At 47.6% G+C, this 20,223-nt stretch overlaps 1 protein-coding gene and 1 non-coding gene across 4 annotated transcripts; one reads left to right on the forward strand and one right to left on the reverse strand.

The window, feature by feature from the left end:
• Positions 1–4,727: 4,727 nt before the first annotated feature.
• LOC129461300 (U6 spliceosomal RNA) lies at positions 4,728–4,831 on the reverse strand. Its single transcript, XR_008650458.1, has one exon. It is a non-coding gene; the product is annotated as a U6 spliceosomal RNA (small nuclear RNA).
• Positions 4,832–5,716: 885 nt separating this feature from the next.
• On the forward strand, positions 5,717–12,672 carry RAN (RAN, member RAS oncogene family). Of its 3 annotated transcripts, none has more exons than XM_055236657.2 (7): positions 5,717–7,110; positions 7,596–7,641; positions 7,849–7,933; positions 8,016–8,141; positions 9,540–9,727; positions 10,610–10,780; positions 10,880–12,672. In XM_055236657.2, exons 2-7 carry the CDS (start codon positions 7,606–7,608, stop codon positions 10,922–10,924), a joined length of 651 nt encoding a protein of 216 aa, XP_055092632.1. In that variant the 5' UTR covers positions 5,717–7,110; positions 7,596–7,605; the 3' UTR covers positions 10,925–12,672. The 3 variants fall into 3 exon arrangements, with proteins under 3 accessions (XP_055092632.1, XP_063471301.1, XP_063471302.1); XM_063615232.1 differs by having other exon boundaries at positions 7,033–7,123; XM_063615231.1 differs by having other exon boundaries at positions 6,993–7,110; positions 10,610–12,672.
• The last annotated feature ends 7,551 nt before the right edge of the window (positions 12,673–20,223 follow it).

Here is a 20,223-nt window from a genome sequence, read left to right on the forward strand (position 1 = left end):
TTGAGACCATCCTGGCTAACACGGTGAAACCCTGTCTCTACTAAAAACACAAAAAATTAGCCGGGCGTGGTGGTGGGCGCCTGTAGTCCCAGCTACTCGGGAGGCTGAGGCAGGAGAATGGTGTGAACCTGGGAGGCGGGGCTTGCAGTGAGCCCAGATTGCGCTATTGCACTCCAGCCTGGGCGACAGAACGAGACTCCATCTCAAAAAAAAAAAAACCTTAAAAAATTATAGAGACGAGGTCTCACTATGTTGCCCAAGCTGGTCTTGAACTCCTGGATTCAAGTGATCCTCCCACCTCAGCCTCCCAAAGTGCTGGGATCACAGGCATAAGCCACTGTGTCCAGGCTTTATTTTTAAATTAAAAAAAAATTTTTTTTGAGTCAGGGTCACACTCTGTCACCCAGGCTGGAGTGCAGTGTATGCAAAGATTAGTCTTTGCCATGAAGCACCATTATTAACATTCAGTAGGCCTGCATATTTATTATTTATTATTTTTTTATTTTTTTGATAGAGTGTTGCTCTGTCGCTGAGGCTGGAGTGCAGTGGCTCGATCTCAGCTCACTGCAACCTCCGCCTCCCGGGTGTCTCCTGGGTTCAAGCAATTCTCCTGCCTCAGCCTCCCAAGTAACTGGGATTACAGGCACCCGCCACCACGCCTGGCTAATTTTTTGTATTTTTGGTAGAGATGGGGTTTCGCCATGTTGGCCAGGCTGGTCTCGAACCTCTGGCCTCAGGTAATCCACCTGCCTCAGCCTCCCAAAGTGCTGGGATTGCAGGCGTGAGCCACCATGCCCGGCCTATTATTTTTATTATAATCTAATGCTGCTGTGTCTCATTCCTCTTTCTGTATTCAGAAGGAGTCAAGAGTCATTCATTCACCCAGGAGGCACACACCTGTAATCCAAGCTACTTGAGAAGCTAAGACAAGAGGTTCATTTGAGCCCAGAAGTTCGAGGCTGCAGTGAGCTATGATCATGCCACTGTACTCCAGCCCGGGCAACAGAGCAAGACTGTGTCTCTAAAAAACAAAAACAAAACAAAAAAAGTAATTCATTCTATATTTCAATAAATATTGTTTAAGCATACATTATATGACAGGCGCTGTGCTAGATACTTTGAATGTCATGACATGGTATGCCACTTATTTTAGTGAAGGAAAGAAAGATTGAAAAACGAGCATGTAAATAAGTAAGCAATATGTTCTCAATAGTGTGCTCTGAAGAAAAGAAAATGGGTGCTGAAGTGGAGAAAGCCTGGGGGTGGTCAGGGGCCTGAAAGGTGAGAAGGAGCCAGCCAGGCTAAGATGTGTGGAGAAGAGCATCTTGTTTATTTGTTGATTTGAGACAGGGTCTTGCTCTGTTGCCCAGGCTGGAGGGCAGTGGCTCGATTATGGCTCACTGCAGCTTCCACCTCTCAGGCTGAAATGATTCTCCTGCCTCAGCCTCCCAAGTAGCTGGGATTACACGTGTGCGCCACCACACCTGGCTAATTTTTGTATTTTTAGTAGAGACGGGGTTTCACCATATTGGCCAGGCTGGTCTTGAACTCCTAACCTCAAGTGATCTACCTGCCTTGGCCTCCCAAAGGGCTGGCATTACAGGCATGAGCCACCATGCCCAGCCAAGGTAAGATACTTTTTTTTTTTTTTTGTAGTTTTAGTAGAGACGGGGTTTCACCGTGGTCTCAATCTCCTGACCTCGTGATCTGCCCTCCTCGGCCTCCCAAAGTGCTGGGATTACAAGCGTGAGCCACCACGCCCGGCCGGTAAGATACTTTTAAACAGAGGGACCAGTAAGTGCAAAGGCCCTGTGGCAGGAACAAATTTGGCTGGGGTAAGATACAGAAAGTCTTGTGAGGTTACAGGGAGAGAGGCAGGAGATGAGGTGGGAGAGGTAGGCATGAGCTAGAGCCCATAGTACCTCCCTGGCTACAGATTTCATGGATCTAAGTGAGACAGATAGAAAACTACTGCAGGTTTTACCAGTGGCAGAGGATGATCTGATATTTTTTTTTTTTTTTTTTTTTTTTTTTTTTTGAGACGGAGTCTCGCTCTTTCACCCAGGCTGGAGTGCAGTGGCGCAATCTCGGCTCGCTGCAAGCTCCACCTCCCGGGCTCACGCCATTCTCCTGCCTCAGCCTCCTGCGTAGCTAGGACTACAGGCGCCCACCACCATGCCTGGCTAATTTTTTGTATTTTTAGTGGAGACGGGGTTTCACCGTGTTAGCCAGGATGGTCTCAATCTCCTGACCTCGTGATCTGTCCGCCTCGGCCTCCCAAAGTGCTGGGATTACAGGTGTGAGCCACCACGCCCGGCCTCTGATATGGTTTTAAAAGATCACTCTGGGTCACATGCAGTGGCTCACACCTGTTTACTCAATACTTTGAGAAGTTAAGGCAGGAAAATTGTTTGTGGCCAGAAGTTTGAGATAAGCCTGGGCAATGTAGCAAGACCCCATCTCTACAAAAAAGAAAAAAAATTGCTGGGTGTGGTGGTGCGTGCCTGTATTCCCAGCTACTCGGGGGGGCTGAGGTGGGAGGATCATTTGACCCCAGGAGCTCAAGGTTGCAGTGAGTCATGATCTCGCCACTGCACTCCAACCCTGGTGACAGAGAAATACCCTGTCACTACAAAACAAACAAAATCCACCCTGTGCCTCCTGATCTGAGACACTAAGAAGGACACAACATCACTTTTGTGGTTTTCCTACCCAAACTGCATAACCTGTATCTAATCATGAGGAAGTATCAGAGAAATCCAAATGAAAGGACAATCTACAAAATAACTGGCCTCTAAAATACTCTGCAAGGCCAGGCGCAGTGGCTCACGCCTGTAATCCCAGCACTTTGGGGGGCCCAGGTGGGTGGATCCCCTGAGGTCAGGAATTTGAGACTAGCCTGGCTAACATGGTGAAAACCCACCTCTACAAAAAATACAAAAATTAGCCAGGTGTGGTAGCAGGCAACTGTAATTCCAGCTACGCAGGAGGCTGAAGCAGGAGAATCACTTGAACCCGGGAGGCAGAGGTTGCAGTGAGCTGAGATCACACCACTGCACTCCAACCTGGGCGACAGAGCGAGACTCTGTCTTGGGGGAAAAAATACTCAGCCGGACGCAGTGGCTCATGCCTGTAATCCCAGCACTTTGGGAGGCTGAGGCGGGCAGATCATGAGGTCAAGAGATCGAGACCATCCTGACCAACATGGTACATGGTGAAACCCCGTCTCTACTAAAAATACAAAAATTAGGTGGGTATTGTGGCGTGCGCCTGCAGTCCCAGCTACTCAGGAGGCTGAAGCAGGAGAATTGCCAGAACTCGGGAGGCAGAGATTGCAGTGAGCCAAGATCACGCCACTGCACTCCAGCCTGGCAACAGAGCGAGACTCCGTCTCAAAAAAAAAAAAAAAACTCTGCAAAAAGTGTCAAGGTCATGAAAGATAAAGAAAGGCTGAAGGACTTGCAGATGGAAAGAGACTTAAGGAGGCTGACAAGCAAACGTTCCATGCAATCCCGGACTGGATCCTGAACCAGACAAATGGCATTAGTGAGACAACTGACAGTTAAAGGTCGAGATTAGATAATGAAATTAGAGCAATGTTAACTGCCTGATTTTGGTAAGTGTACAGTGGTTATGTAACAGAATGTCCTTGGTTTTAAGAAATGCACATCAAAGGGCATCGTGTTTGCCACTTACCTCAATTCAGAGAAAAAAAGTCATATATATACACACACACCTAATTATGTCTTTATAAAATCACATATAGGTATATAGGTGAGATCAGCCGGGGCAACATAGTGAGACCTCATTGCTACAATAAAATAAATAAAAAATTAGCTGGGCCTGGTGGCACATGTCTGTAGTTCCAGCTACTCAGCAGGCTGAGGTGGGAGGATCACTTGAGCCCAGGAGTTCCAGGCTGCAGTAAGCTATGATTGGGCCACTACGCTCTAGCCTGTGTGACAGAGACCCTGTCTCTAAAAAAAAAACTAGAGACTAAAGGAGGCCTGAGAAACAAGTTAAAAGTGTAACATGCAATCCTGGACTGGATTCTTGTAGGGGAAAAAATGCCAAAAGGTATAAACACTGACGTTCTCATCACCCAGAATTTTACAAATGGTTAATATATTGTCACCTTGCTTTGATTACCATTTTTTAAATTAATTTTCTTTCTTGTTTTTTTTAGAGACATGAGTTTCGCCATGTTGCCCAGGCTGGTCCTAAACTCCTGGGCTCAAGTGATCCATCTGCCTCGGCCTCCCAAAGTGCTGGGATTACAGGCGTGAGTCACTGCACCCAGCCTGATTAGACGGAGTCTTGCTCTGTCCCCCAGGCTGGAGTGCAGTGGTGCGATCTCCACTCACTGCAAGCTCCGCCTCCCGAGTTCACGCCATTCTCCTACCTCAGCCTCCCGAGTAGCTGGGACTACAGGCACCCGCCACCACGCTCGGCTAATTTTTTGTATTTTTAGTAGAGACGGGGTTTCACCGTTTTAGCCAGGATGTTCTCGATCTCCTGACCTCGTGATCTGCCCGCCTCAGCCTCCCAACGTGCTGGGATTACAGGCGTGAGCCACTGCGCCCGGCCCTGATTACCATTTTTTAAAAAAAGAAATGGAACATTGCAGGTAAGGTTAAACTCTTCTATGACCTCTCTCCCCAGTTCCTGGGCGACAAGAGCGAGACTCTCTCCCCAGTTCCTGGGCGACAAGAGCGAGACTCTGTCTCAAAAAAAAAGAAAAGAAAAGAAAAAAAATTGTCATCCTTGCGCAGGGGCCATGCTAATCTCCGTATCATTCCAATTTTGGTATACGTGCTGCCGAAGTGACCACTCGATTACCTATTCCAATATAATGAAACCCCGTTTCTACTAAAAATAAAAAAAAAATAAAATAAATAGCTGAGTGTGGTGGCGCATGCCTGTAATCCCAGCTACTCAGCAAGCTGAGGCAGGAGAATCACTTGAATCTGGGAGGCAGAAGTTGCAGTGAGCCAAGATCGCACCACTGCACTCCAGCCTGAGTGACAGAGTGAGGCTCTGTCTCAAAAAAAAAAAAAGAAATAGAACATTGCAGGTAAAGTTAAAGTCTTCTTTGACTCCTCTTCTCAGTTCCATCACACTCCTTTCTACCCTTTTTTGAAGCAATAACCATCAGGATGTGGTATATAGATCCTTGCAGTCAATTTAAAAAAAACAAAATACATATATATCCAATAGCCAATGTGCTTTTGTTTTATGTGTACTTGTAAAAAACTTACATAAATAACATTATACTATAGATATAAAATCCCTCTAGATAAAGTTTCATATAGTGTTAGGCTTTATGTATTAATTTTTGAAAACAGGGTCTTGCTCTGTCTCCCAGGCTGGAGTGCAATGGTGAGATCATTGCCCATTGCAGCCTGTAACTCCTGGGTTTAAGGGATCCTCCTACCTCGGGCTCCCAAAGTGCTGGGATTACAGGTGGCCTAGACTTTATAAAGCTGTTATCACCTCTTTCTTCTTTTCTCAACACTATCCTTTTGACATCTCTCTAACCCTGTTGAAACAGATGACCGTCATTCCTTTTAAATGTTATACAGCATTAAATGTTGTGCACATGCGTGAGGCATGAGTTTAACTCTGGGGCCTCTCCCTAGAAATGGAAATCCGGGGTCACAAGCAACGGGCATTTCCGTTTTACTGTTAGATTCTGCTCTCCCGCCAGCAGCGTCTGAGAGGTGCCTGGCGTTCCCCTGAGGGTTCTGGGGGAGCTCGGACTTGCGTTCCCAGCAGGCCGGTTCTCGCCTGCGTTGTGCCCCATTTGCGTCACTGGGGTTCCTAGCGGACTCGCCTGCAAATGTGCTCAGGACTGCAGGGAGAACTTCTCGGTCACTGCGGCTCTTTCCCCATGGTGGACTCTTCTGAGGCGCTTGACGGTGCTGATTTGGGTCTTTATCTGTCTGCATGTCGGCAGGGGCGCCCAGGAAGGCGGGTCCCTCTAGCTCAACCTTGTTTGGGCTCTTACAGCTTCAGGCCAACAGGGGGCTGGAAAGCTGAGCACTTACTCATTCCGTCCCCGTTGGTAACTAGGGCTGGAAGACGCGTCCAGACTGCAAACAATATTTCATCATTTTGTCTGTAGCATGCAGCGGCCAAGGCTGCCAACCTATGAAACGCTTTGAGAAGCGGGACGCTTTGGGAGGCCGAGGCGGGTGGATCCCCTGAGGCCAGCCTGGGAGACATAGTGAGATTCTGTCTCTCAAAAAATTTTTAAAAAACTACCCCGGATGTGGTGCACGCCTGCAGTCCCAGCTACTCGGGAGGCTGAGGCGGGAGGATCGCTCGAGCCTGGGAGTTCGAGACCAGCCTGGGCAACATAGCGAGACTCCGTCTCTTAAAAAAAATAAGTAGCCGTTTTTCTGGGTGGGTGCATCCCTCTCTGGTTCCTCGCTCTCCAACTGGCCCTGGTCCTGGGGGCGTGAAGGCTACGATCTGTAGAGACGGGCTGACTCTGGAGGACGGGCCTAGAACCCATTCATTCATTCATTCGTTCTGTCACCCACCCGTCCTGCGCGCACGCCAGCGCCACCCTATGCCCCAGGACCTCAAGAACGCCCACCCCACGGGGCACAGACAAGGACAGGCTGGCCAGCGCCTGGAAGCCGCGTGCCTGACCGCGCCTGCCCGAGCGAGTACCGCCTCCCACCCGGGAGGCAGCAGGGCCGCGACTGTCGGAACGCGCCCAACGTCTCCCGCCCAGGGGCGCGCCGCCTCGCTTTCAGCGCATGCGCGCCCGGGAGCCCGCCCTGGGCGTCGGCGCACGTGGTCCCCCACTGGCCGGCTTGCGTGCGCGCTCCCGGCTCGCCCTCCCACGCGGTCCACCGCGCCTCCCGCCCCACCCTAAGCGCAGCGCCCGCCGGAGCGGCCGACCGAACGGGGTTGCGTGCGTGCGCGCACGCGCGGGCCACGTGGGCGGGCGCCTCGCCGTTGCCCCGCCCCTTGCAACCCCGCCCCGCGCCTGCCCCGCCCCTTCTCGCGCGCCGGCGTCGGCTGCGTCTCCGGCGTTTGAATTGCGCTTCCGCCATCTTTCCAGGCTCAGTCGGACGGGCGCGGAGACGCTTCTGGAAGGTAGCGAGACCTGGTGGGCTGGGCTGGGCTGGGCTGGGCCGGGCAGGGCCGGGCGGGGACAGGGGCAGGGGCGGCGGCGGCGGGATAGGGGTCGGAGCCGGGGCCAGGGCCGGGGCGGGCGGCGGGCCCAGGGGCAGCGGGCGGCTGTGAGTAGGTGGGTGGTGCGGGCCCGGCCGGGCCGGGGCAGGAGACGGGCGTGGGGTCGGCGCCAGCCCCCGCGAACCCCCGTTTCGTCCTCCGCTCGAGTCCCCGTCCTGGTCCCAGTCCCGTTCCCTTCCCGACACCTCCGTCCGCCGTTCTCCGGGCCCCGCCGTCCCGGATGCCGGCCCCGCCCGCTGCCTTCCCGCTCCCAGGCCCGGCCGCCATGGCGCCGCGGGCGAGAGGCCTTTGTGGGGCGGGCACGTGGGGCGCTGGGGGCGCGGGAGCGGGGCCGCCATGGGCTGCGGGGCCGCGCGAGCGCTCGCCTCCATCCTCTGCCTCCGCAGGAACGCCGCGATGGCTGCGCAGGGAGAGCCCCAGGTCCAGTTCAAAGTAGGTAACCCTGCGGGGCGGGAGGCGGCCGAGCCCGACCGCGTGCGACTCGCGGGTCCCTCCTCCCGGGGCCCACGATGGCTGTAATGGGGCCCCGCATCCACATTCTTTGTTTTAAGTGAGCCTGTGGTGGTTAAAGTTCCGTGACTCTGGGATCTTTAGAGGTGAAGTGTTTAGGGTTTACTTCCAAAATATGTTCTCCAACAGCTTGTATTGGTTGGTGATGGTGGTACTGGAAAAACGACCTTCGTGAAACGTCATTTGACTGGTGAATTTGAGAAGAAATACGTAGGTATGTGCTGGAAAACTTTGCTTGTGGAAATATGTGAGAAATCGGTAAATTTATCTACTCAATCGCATCGTTTCCGTTTCAGCCACCTTGGGTGTTGAGGTTCATCCCTTAGTGTTCCACACCAACAGAGGACCTATTAAGTTCAATGTATGGGACACAGCCGGCCAGGAAAAATTCGGTGGATTGAGAGATGGCTATTATATCCAAGGTAGGCATTTGTAACTTGCTGAACAGTTTTTAAGAGGTTTTGTGTACTTCAGTCTTAAAGGTTATAGAAAATCAGGTCTGTTCCAACAAATAGTGTCATTTTTGGGTTAAAAAAAGACGTGGACTTCAGGGAGTTGACCACCATTTTGGTGGCAAAGAAAATTTTATTAAAGTTGTGTCATTTGCATGCTGTGTCATGCTAGGCATGGTTTAGAAAAAACTATGACTTACAAGTCATATTTAAAAGAATAATAGGCTGTTAACAGCAGTTTCACTATTTGAAAACTTAGGTTCATTTATGTATTTTGGTGTGGTGATCAATGAATGTTTCTACTGTATGAAAACAATAAACACCAGATAGACCAGAAGAGATAGGAGATCTTAACAAGTGTTATAAAAGACTAGCTGATTTCTTGTTAAATTGTTTGTACTAAGTTGTGCAGAGTATTTTTCTCAAATAGTTTGATTTAAAGATTGCAAAGAAAATGTTCATTGTACCAAAAAGAGGAATAAAGAAAATACTCATCTCTCTTGGAACCTCATGTTGCTGATAACATATTATCTGGAATCATTCCATGCCTTTTGCTTTCCTTGAGCATGTACAAATAAACACAAGAATTTCCACCAAAAGAATCCTTTAACCAAAAAGTTGTGGTTTCTTGCCTTACTAACTGTACCATAGTTATTCCTGCAGGTGAATATATAGACTTTATCTGGGTTATTTATTTGTTTAATTTTTTTTTGATACAGGGTTTCGCTCTGTTGCCCAACCTGGAGTGCAGCTTCCGCCTCCTAAGCTCAAGCCATCCTCTCACCTCAGCCTCCTGAGTAGTTGGGACTACAGGCACGTGCCACTATGCCTGACTAATTTTTGTATTTTTTTGTAGAGATGGGGATTCACCATGTTGCCCATGCTGGTCTGGAACTCATGAGCTCAGGTGATCCACCCACCTCAGCCTCTCAAAGTGCTGGGATTACAGGCGTGAGCCACATTGCTTGGCCTATCTGGATTTTTAAAGACAGGAATAATGTTTTCTAGTATAGTCGGCCATTTAAAGACCTTCTGAAGAATATATTTCCAGGCCCTACCTCAGAATATGAAAGCTTGGTTATCCAGAATCTCAGTTAGTATTAATTACTTCAGATACTTTTTTGGGATGAGGGGAGTATTAATGGTGAAGTATATCAGGGAGATTTGATAGGGTCAGCTCATCTCTCTTGGGAGGAATCGTGTATTAACATTTTTAGAATTGACAGAGACCTTGAAGGTGAGGGGAGATAGACAGGTGAGTCGTTGAGGTCTAAGACTATAACTAGTTGAATCCTAGTCTGTGGTTCTTAGCATTCTTCACTTGTGCAGTAAACTGAGTGTACTAATTACCACAAATGTGTCTTTCAGCCCAGTGTGCCATCATAATGTTTGATGTAACATCGAGAGTTACTTACAAGAATGTGCCTAACTGGCATAGAGATCTGGTACGAGTGTGTGAAAACATCCCCATTGTGTTGTGTGGCAACAAAGTGGATATTAAAGACAGGAAAGTGAAGGCGAAATCCATTGTCTTCCACCGAAAGAAGAATCTTCAGGTGTGTAAAATTAAAACTTCCTGAGTTATTTCTCTTAGCGGAGATTATATGTAAGACCATGAAATTAACCAGTGTCTATTATATATGGAAATGATTTTTTTTTTTCCCTCAAGACAGAGTCTTCCTCTGTCCCCCATGCTGGAGTGCAGTGTCGCAATCTTGGCTCACTGCGACCTCTGCTTCCCGAGTTCAAGCAGTTCTCTCCTGCCTCAGCTCCCCTAGTAGCTGGATTACAGGTGTGTACCACCACACCTGGCTAATTTTTGTACTTTTTTTTAGTAAAGACGGGGTTTCACCATGTTGGTCAGGCTGATCTCCAACTCCTGACCTCAAGTGATCCACTGGCCTCGGCCTCCTAAAGGGCTGGGATCACAGGCGTGAGCCACTGTGCCCGGCTGGAAATAATTTTGTCTTTTTTATACTATTGTTGTTAAAGAATGATAGAGATGGGGTTTCACTGTTGGCCGGGTTGGTCAACTGAAATGTGTATTTATATATTCTTTGTTGTTCAAGACAGGGTCTTGCCCTGTTGCCCAGGCAGGAGTGCAGTGGCATGAACATAACTCACTGCAGCCCTGAACTCCTGGGCTCAAGCAGTGCTCCCACCTCAGCCTTCTGAGTAGCTGGGATCCCAGGCACTCAACACCATGCCCACCTAATTTGTTTTTTTGTAGAGATGGTGTCTTGCTCTGTTGCCCAGGCCTGATCGTGTACTATTGACCTCAGGCAATCCCACCTCAGCCCCCAAAAGTGCTGGGATTTCAGGCCTGAGCCACCATGCCTTGCCAAGAGTCTTAACATTTTCTTATGTTGCAATGTCCTAGAAAAATGGTTATCTTAATAATGAATTTTAAAAAGTAATTTTACTTTTCTTTTAAACAGTACTACGACATTTCTGCCAAAAGTAACTACAACTTTGAAAAGCCTTTCCTCTGGCTTGCTAGGAAGCTCATTGGAGACCCTAACTTGGAATTTGTTGCCATGCCTGCTCTCGCCCCACCGGAAGTTGTCATGGACCCAGCTTTGGCAGCACAGTATGAGCACGACTTAGAGGTATTGTGGCCACTTTGCTGTTCAGGTTGTTCTGTTTGGCTTGTTTATTCCTGGCAGTTTTGATCTGGAGTGTTCACATTTTTTCATCTCTTCGTCTAGGTTGCTCAGACAACTGCTCTCCCGGACGAGGATGATGACCTGTGAGAATGAAGCTGGAGCCCAGCGTCAGAAGTCTAGTTTTATAGGCAGCTGTCCTGTGATGTCAGCGGTGCAGCGTGTGTGCCACCTCATTATTATCTAGCTAAGCGGAACATGTGCTTCATCTGTGGAATGCTGAAGGAGATGAGTGGGCTTCGGAGTGAATGTGGCAGTTTAAAAAATACCTTCATTGTTTGGACCTGCATATTTAGCTGTTTCGGAACGCAGTTGATTCCTTGAGTTTCAAATATAAGACTGCTACAGTCACATCACAATATTCAGTGGTGAAATCTTGTTTGTTACTGTCATTCCCATTCCTTTTCGTTTAGAATCAGAATAAAGTTGTATTTCAAATATCTAAGCAAGTGAACTCATCCCTTGTTTATAAATAGCATTTGGAAACCACTAAAGTAGGGAAGTTTTATGCCATGTTAATATTTGAATTGCCTTGCTTTTATCACTTAATTTGAAATCTATTGGGTTAATTTCTTCCTATGTTTATTTTTGTACATTTGAGCCATGTCACACAAACTGATGATGACAGGTCAGCAGTATTCTATTTGGTTAGAAGGGTTACATGGTGTAAATATTAGTGCAGTTAAACTAAAGCAGTGTTTGCTCCGCCTTCATTGGCTAGGTAGGGTCACCTAGGGAAGCACTTGCTCAAAATTTGTGACCTGTCAGAATAAAAATAATGTGGTTTGTACATATCAAAATAGATATTTTAAGGGTAACATTTTTTTTTAATGGCGAAAGTAATCATGTTTTAATGTAGAACTTCAAACAGGATGGAACATCAGTGGATGGCAGGAGGTTGGGAATTCTTGCTGTTAAAAATAAGTACAAATTTTGCACTTTTTTGTTTGAATGTTAGATGCTTAGTGTGAAGTTGATATGCAAGGAAAGTGGTCCATGTTTACCCACAGTTTTCAGGTACTCCCAGACTTTAAAGATGTCTTGAACATTAAGTTCTTAAGCAGTACACACTACACCGTTTGGTTTTTTTTTCTCCCCCCCGGAGGATTTTTTTGTAGGGCAGCACAGCAGAGCAGGACACAGATGAAATACTAGGAATATGCACAGTGGGGCAGTGTGGGGGCTTCTCAGTAAAGGAGAACAGTTGGTGAAACCTTTTTTTTTCTAAACTAAGCATTTAATTTATATATTTTCCACATTTAAAAACGAATTAGGTCTATTAGGATAATTAGGAGTTTGATCCCATCAACACTATTCTTGTAGCAGTTAGGAATCTTAAGAGCTATTTTTTTCTCATACAATTACAACTATAGTCCAGCTTACTAGTTTTCTTTAGATGTCTGATTATCTTGAGATGATTGCTTACCTTAAAAGGTATAGAAAGGATCACTTAAATATATGGAAAATGAAATAAGGGTGAAGCTGAATAAAGTTCTACTTACTGTATTAACTGGCAACAGTTTAGTTTCTTAAGATCTGAATTGCTGTGTATGTTACGCTGTATTCAGAACCAGTTTCTAACCAGCCTGTGAGATGGGAAGTTTTTTTCCCATAATTGGGATGAAACCTTTCATTCAGATATTTTGAATTGAAGGTGTATGTGTTCTTTGTAACCTTGTGGAGATTGCAAGTGGTGTTGACATTCTGGATCTTCTATGTAACAGTTGAAATTTGGAAGTGACGTCACTTACCTGTCTAACGTGGTGTGGGAGAGAATTTACAAGTCCTTTATTGAAAGAATAATTGTTGCAAAATATATTGCTTCTACTTTGCCTGGATTTTTTGAATCATCTCTAGTATTTGCTTTAGGAAATATTGAATAGTTAGCAGAGATTATTATCTTTTGGTGGGGGGTGGGGCGGGGAAGGGGTCAGTTCTCTCCAGATTGTACAAATGGGAAAAGTCTGCTCTCCGATTTTTGAAATCTCGTGTCTAATGGGGGAAGCCTTGAAAGCTTTATACGAAGTTACTGCAAACTAGTAATAGCTTATTAGAGCAAAGTCATTAAGAAAAAGCATAGTTAATGCATAGGTCTTGTGTGGATATAATGTGAAACACTGGTAAATTAGTAGTTTCAATTTACGTGAGAGCCAGGTTTTTAAAAACAATGGTTTTTTTTTTTAATTGTATCAATCAAAATGTCTGGAGAAGATGAGACTCCAAAATAGCCTCCAAAGAGGACTGGTTTCCTGGCTAACTGTTCACCTGAAGGAACTCAAGTACAGCGAATTTCTGGTTTCTTTTGCAAAAACAGATCAGAAACAAAAAATTGCCTGCTGAGCAAATGGGATGAGGGTTGGATTCAGCTTTTCGTGCCAGCAAACTGACGGACATCGTCTATGATGTCTTCTGCCACACTGGGGCTATACAGGGCTATCCTGCCCAGCAAGATAACATGAGACTAAGCTTTCCCTGTGCGAGGCAGACCCTGTACTAGGACAGCACCCATCCTAACTCCTTGCAGCACCTTTTAACCCTTGAAGCCGAGGGTATGGTGGGGAGAAACCGCAGCTAACCATGGAAACCTTATCTTTAGTTAAGGGGTCAGAGTCCTATTCAAAAAACGTGATGTATCTCCCCTGCTCCACATTTCCTACAAGGTCTTGCAGGCTCTGGTCACACGTGCATCCTGAGATCACACCTGTGTGCATGCTGCTTTCCAGAACTCCCCCTTCCCTCTCCTGAAGTCAGTCCTACCAGTTAATGCTTTAGCTCCTTTAGAATTCACTCTGGTTTTTACCTTGAGTTAGATGTCCGACTACAGACATCATAAGATTGCCCTCAGCCCTAGTCAGCAGGGCAAATTTGCGATTGCGACTTTCCCTTCCTAGTCTAATTGCCACAAGGGCAAGGGCCATGTCGCTGCTCTCTCATGTCCCTAGTGTTTATTAAATGTTATATGGGCACCGAGGAACAGAGAACTTGGGGGTTAGAGAGAGGGTGGGATTGATGGAGGTGGGTGGAGAGGAGCTGGGAGAACTTTATACACCATTAGGTCTGACTATTCTGAAGTCATGCTGGTATTTCCTTCCTGAGGTTTGTAGCCTACACTATCTTTTTAATTTTATTTATTTATTAATTTAATTTTATTTTTTTTAGAGTCTCGCTGTATCTCCCAGGCTGGAGTGCAGTGGTGCCGTCTCGGCTCACTGCAACCTCTGCCTCCCGGGTTCAAGCGGTTCGCATGCCTCAGCCTCTCGGGTAGCTGGGACAGGCATGCGTGTACGCTGTCTTTTATCCATTTATTCTGGCTTGTTTCTTTGGCGTACAGGAGTAGGGAGAGCCAGTGTGGACAGTCGGGAAGCTTGCGGGTTGGAACTCAGTTAAAATGGTGCCGTCAGCAGGTGTTGGGGCTGTGATGCTTGAAGTTTAGTCACAGGCATTGGAAGAGGCACCTTGGATTTAGTTGGTTTTCAGTTCCCTGCCTTGAGGAAGCAAAATAGAAACCATTCCGTATACCTCGGTCTTTGGTAATGTGGACAGTTGAGTCCTTCTGTCAAGTCAGCCGTGCTCAGAGGTAGACTGTGCGGTGCTGCAGTGGCTTTGCTCATGAAGCCTTCGCCTGGGGAGACAGGGAGTCGGGTTCCTGGGATGAGGCTGAGCGCCGCAGTGAGTGCGAGGATGGACAGCTGAGGCTCTGGGAGCATCGCAGGGGCCTGGTCTGAGGCCTGAGAAGGAGGGCGGTGGAGTCCAGGAAAGACCCTAAGGGGAAGCACCCCTGGAGAGCAGGAGGGAAGGTGGGGTGCGCAGGTGGAGGCTCTCAACCCAGATGTGCGGGTTTTTTATAAGCCGCTTTACAGGTTTGGTATTTAGAACACAGTGGGAAGCCACAGAAGGCTCAAGCGTCATAAGATTTTGACAACAGGAGTGGGTGCCCAGGGTCCAGGGCACCCAGCCTTGCCCCCGCCAAGCCTGTGCTCTAGGAAAGGGAGGGTCGCACCGTGACCACCACAAAGCCTCGTCGTCCAACCCCTCAGCAGACTCATCCCTTGCGTGAGTGCCACTGCGAATGCCAGGTGCGGGCCCCACCCACGCAGGTGGGCTTCTTAACGAGGCAGGAGAAAAGGATTCGGGGCTTCTCCAGTAGTCAGTAAGTGTGAGGCGTGAGCTGCGGTGCCTAAAGCCACCAATACCTGCGGTCAACGTCAGTTTCCAGTGACAAAACCATGGGTCAGGTAGGTGGTCGAGTGGCTGTGACAAGGTAGCACTGTGACCGCCCCCCAGGCATGAAGGATGGGAACCCAATTGCCGGGAATAGCAGCAGAAAGCCGGGCAGGGGAGCCGGTGGGGCAGAGCTGCAGGTCTTGGGGAGAAGCGTTTGCTTCTTGCTTCCTCCCTCCCCTGATGTCTGACCTCCTTTTCCCCCACCCAGGGAAGAAGTCGTACATGCTGGGTATTGACAGTGTGGGGATTGGAGCAGTTAAAACAGACACAGTCGGCACAGTTCCCCCACTAGAGGTAACTTGTCGACATTTTGTCATCTATCCTTTCAAATGTTTTCTAAAAAGAGAGGATTATACTATCATGCAGTTTCCTAACCATTTTTCACTTTGTGTGACGGGCTTTTCTATGTCAGTGAGTTTTACAGCACTATTCATAATTACCTAGTGATCCAGAGCGCAGCCAGGCCGTCATTTAGTGTGACAGCCTCTGTGGTTCCTGTCAGATCGCGTTGCTGTCTAGTCCCACTCCTCTGCATGCCGCGTAGCGGAGTGGGTTTAACTCTTGCAGGGAAGTTTATTTCCAGATGTGTAGACCATCCGTGGTCTTTTTCTTCCACGTGCTTCTCAGGTTGTTGTGTTTGTTACTTTTTTTTTTTTTTCTCTTTTGAGTCAGAGTCACACTCTGTCAACCCAGGCTGGAGTGCAGTGGTGGGATCTCGGCTCACTGCAGCCTCAACCTCCCAGCCTCAAGCAATCCTCCCACCTCAGCCTCTGGAGTAGCTGGGACTACAGGTGTGTGCCACCACACCCAGCTAATTTTAAATTTTTTTTGTAGAGACGGGGTTTCACCATGTTGCCCATGCTTTGGTCTTGAACTCCTGGGCTCAAGCAATCCTCCCACCCCGGCCTCCCAAAGTGCTGGGATTACAGACGTGAGCCACTGTGCTGGCCATATGTTTGTTACTTTAAACTTCTGAGGGTGTGTCCTGCTTTATAAACTCCTAATAGATGGAAAACCAAACTTACTTTTAAAATAAACTCTCTGGGTGTGTGTGTGTGTGTGTGTGTATCTGTGTGTGTGTCTTTGTGCATGTGTCTTTGTGTATCTGTCTCTTGTGTGTCTGTGTGTGTGTCTGTGTCTCTGGGTACGTCTGTGTGTGTCTGTGTGTATGTGTCTCTGGGTGTGTGTGTGTGAATGTGTGTGTCTCTGGTGTGGTGTGTGTGTCTATGTGACTCTGTGTGTGTGTGTCTCTGTGCGTGTCTGTGTGTGTGCGTTTGTTGATTTTTGCTGTGTGAGCTTCCACTTTGCATCCCCAGCATTGGACATGGGGAAGAGGCAGAAGTCCTAACACATACTGAATTAACACACATTTTATTACATGGTTCCCTTCATGTGATTTATTCTATAAATTCACATTTATGGCCATGCCCAGTGGCTCACACCTGTAATCCCAGCACTTTGGGAGGCTGAGGCAGGAGGATTACTTAAACCCAGGAGTTTGAGACCAGCCTGGCAACATAGACCCCATCTCTAATTTTTTAGAAGTAAAAAATATATATTTTTATTAAAAAAATTCACACTTAATTTTTCAGAGATGTGCAAGGTCAGTGTATGCTCTTACCCCTTCTCACATATTCATATTCTGTGATGCTCCAATTTGGAGCTCAGAAAATATTGATTGACGATGTTGGATTTGGACTTACAAGAACAGGCCAGGCGTGGTGGCTCACGCCTGTAATCCCAGCACTTTGGGAGGCCAAGGCAGGTGGATCACGAGGTCAGGAGATCGAGACCATCCTGGCTAACACAGTGAAACCCCGTCTCTACTAAAAACACAAAAAATTAGCCGGGCAAGGTGGCAGGCGCCTGTAATCCCAGCTACTCGGGAGGCTGAGGCAGGAGAATGGCGCGAACCCCCGGGGGGCGGAGCCTGCAGTGAGCCGAGATCGCGCCACTGCACTCCAGCCTGGGCGACAGCGAGACTCTGTCTCAAAAAAAAACAAAACAAAATCTGTGGAAAAATAGTGTTAACCAAAGGAAAATGTCATAACAGGAGGAAACTGAAAGCTTAAATTGCAAAAATAAAAAGCACATAATGGTCCAGATCCCAGGAGGCCCAAATATGAGAATACATTAGAGATCAATTGATTAGAGATGGGGTCTATCTCTGTTGTCCAGGCTGGAGAGCCATGGCGTCATGATCACAGCTCACTGCAGCCTCGACCTCCTGGGCTCAAGCCATCCTCTAGCCTCCTGAGTAGCTGGGACTACAGGCATGCACTGGCACACCTGTCTTTCTTGCTTTCCTTTTTATACAGATTTCTCACCTCTAGGTACTCCTGAGAAGGCTTCCTCCGTCTGTGGATCCACACGGTCTCCATCACTGATCTCACCTCTAGGTGCTCCCGAGAGCGCCTCCTCCATCGTCACGGATCCGCGTAGCCTGCATCACTGATGTCACCTCTAGGTACTCCTGAGAACGCCTCCTCCGTCACTGTGGATTCGCGTAGTCTGTGTCACTGAGATGTGTTGCATCATTTTTGTCTTCCTGTTGTGCGTTCCTTTGGCTGCAGTGTAGAAATTGCATAAATCCACTGCCTTTTACCCCCGGCGAATATCTTCCTAGGGCCACTGTAATAAATTACTACACACTGGGGGGCTTAGAACAATTTTATTCCTCAGCCTCCTAGAGGCCACACGTCTGAAATCAAGGTGTCAGCAGGGCGGTGCTCCCTGTGAAGGATCCAGCGAGAACCTGTTCCACGGTGTTCTCTTAGGTCCTGGTGTTGCTGACCACTCTTGCTGACCCTTGGCTGACAGACATCACTCCCATCTCTGCCTCCATCATCACAGGGCCCTCTCCCTATGTTGTGTGTCTGTCCCTCTGTCGCCTCTCCTAATAAGAACACCAGGAATATCCACCCACATGCCAGCACGGTGCTCCATGCCTGTAATCCCAGCTCTCTGGGAGGCCAAGGCAGGCAGATCACTTGAAGCCAGAAGTCTGAGACCAGCCTAGGCAAACTGGCAACACCTCCTCTCTACAAAAAACAAAAAAATTAGCCAGGTGTGGTGACCTGCACCTGTAGTCCCAGCTACTCAGGAGGCTGAGGTGGGAGGATCACTTGAGCCCTGGAGGTCGAGGCTTCAGTGAGCCATGATTGCACCACTGCACTCCCGCCTGGGTGACAAAGCAAGACCCTGTCTCAAACAAAACAAAACAAAAAAACTGAACCACACTACTCCAGTATGGCCTCATCTTAACCAATTACATCTACAATGACCCTCTTTCCAAATAAAGTCACATTTTGAGATTAAAGGGGTTGGGACGTGAACATGTCCTTTTGGGGGACACAGTTGAACCTACAGTTGTGGTGAGTGAGTGTCTCCAGGCTTTTGATCTCCAGAAGCGTGTTATACATTCTCCTTTACATCTTGTGTTGTAAATGTGCCAGAGTTTCTCTTGGCTGGACACACACACCCATACACAGCATTGAATGGCTGGATCAAAAGGACATTTACAACACATGCTCACCAAAGGAACGTTACAAAATGTTCCCCAGTTTGTAACGTCTCTTTTCACTTAAAGTCTTCCTGATTCACAAAAGTTGTTAATTTTAATATGGTTCAACTAATTGGTACTTCTTTTAGTTCACATTTCTATGTTTAAAATATCCTTTCCTATCCCATAGTTGAAAAGATATTCACTTAACATTTTATTTTATTTTTTTTGAGGTGGAGTTTGGCTCTGTTGCCAGGCTGGAGTGCAATGGCCCGATCTCTGCTCACCACAACCTCCGCCTCCCAGGTTCAAGCGATTCTCCTGCCTCAGCCTCCCGAGTAGCTGGGATTACAGGCACGCGCCACCACTCCCGGCTAGTTTTTGTAATTTTAGTAGAGACAGGGTTTCTTCATGTTGGTCAGGCTGGTCTCGAGCTCCCAACCTCAGGTGATCTGCCCACCTTGGCCTCCCAAAGTGCTGGGATTACAGGCGTGAGCCACCGCACTCGGCCTTTCACTTACATTTTATACTAGGAATTTTTAAGTTTTGTTTTTGACAGATGAACCTTGATCCATCAGGAGTTGCTTTTTGCATATGTGTAAGATAGGGATTTTCTTTTTCTTTTCTTTTTTTTGTTTGAGACAGAATTTCACTCTCACCCAGGCTGGAGTGCAGTGTCGTGATCAAGGCTCACTACAGCCTTGCCCCTGCAGTGTCAAGCAATCTTCCTGCCTCAGTCTCCCAAGTAGCTGGGACTAAAGGTGTGCACCACCATGCCTGGCTAATTTTTTTTTTTTTTTTTTTTTTTTTTTTTTGGTAGAGGTGGGGTTTCACCATGTTGTCAGTCTGGGCTCAAGTGATCTGCTCACCCCGGCCTCCCAAAGTACTGGGATTACAGGTGTGAGCCACCATGCCCAGCTGTAGATACGGGTTTGATTTTGTCTTTTTTTTGTGGATGACCAGTTTTTCCAGTTCCAGCTAATGAATTGTTCCTTCTCCTGTGCTGATCTGACATGCCATCCATCCCACAGTCACATCCATAATATGACTGTTGCTGGCCTCCCTGTTCTCTTCCATTGGTCAGCATGCCTTTTCCTGGGCCAGTATCACACTGTCTTAATTAATTACTATAAGCTGGGCTCAGTGGCTCACGCCTGTAATCCCAGCACTTTGGGAGGCCAAGGTAGGTGGATCACTTGAGGTCAGGAGTTTGAGACCACCCTGGCCAACGTGGTGAAACCCTGTCTCCACTAAAAATACAAAAACAAGCCGGGCATGGTGGCACATGCCTGTAATCCCAGCTACTTGGGAGGCTGAGGCAGAAGAATCACTTGAACCCGGGAGACGGAGGTTGCAGTGAGCCAAGACTATGCCATTGCACTCCAGGCTGGGCAACAAGAAAGAAACTGTCTCAAAAAAAAAAAAAATTTACTATACTTTGATAAGTACTTATATTTGATAAACCAAGTCCTATCTCTCTGTTCTTAAGAAGAGTTTTGGTTATGTTCGATGCTTCCATGAAAATTCCACAAAAAACACTGGGAATTTTGATTGAAATCACACTGAATATACAGCTATTTTTGGGAAGTTGACATATTTCCTAGGATGAATTCTGAGGAGCCAGATTGCAGGTCAAAGACTGTATGAACACAGGGACTTTGGA

This window comes from Symphalangus syndactylus, chromosome 13 (genome assembly GCF_028878055.3).
Source record: "Symphalangus syndactylus isolate Jambi chromosome 13, NHGRI_mSymSyn1-v2.1_pri, whole genome shotgun sequence".
In the NCBI taxonomy this organism is placed as follows: domain Eukaryota; kingdom Metazoa; phylum Chordata; class Mammalia; order Primates; family Hylobatidae; genus Symphalangus; species Symphalangus syndactylus.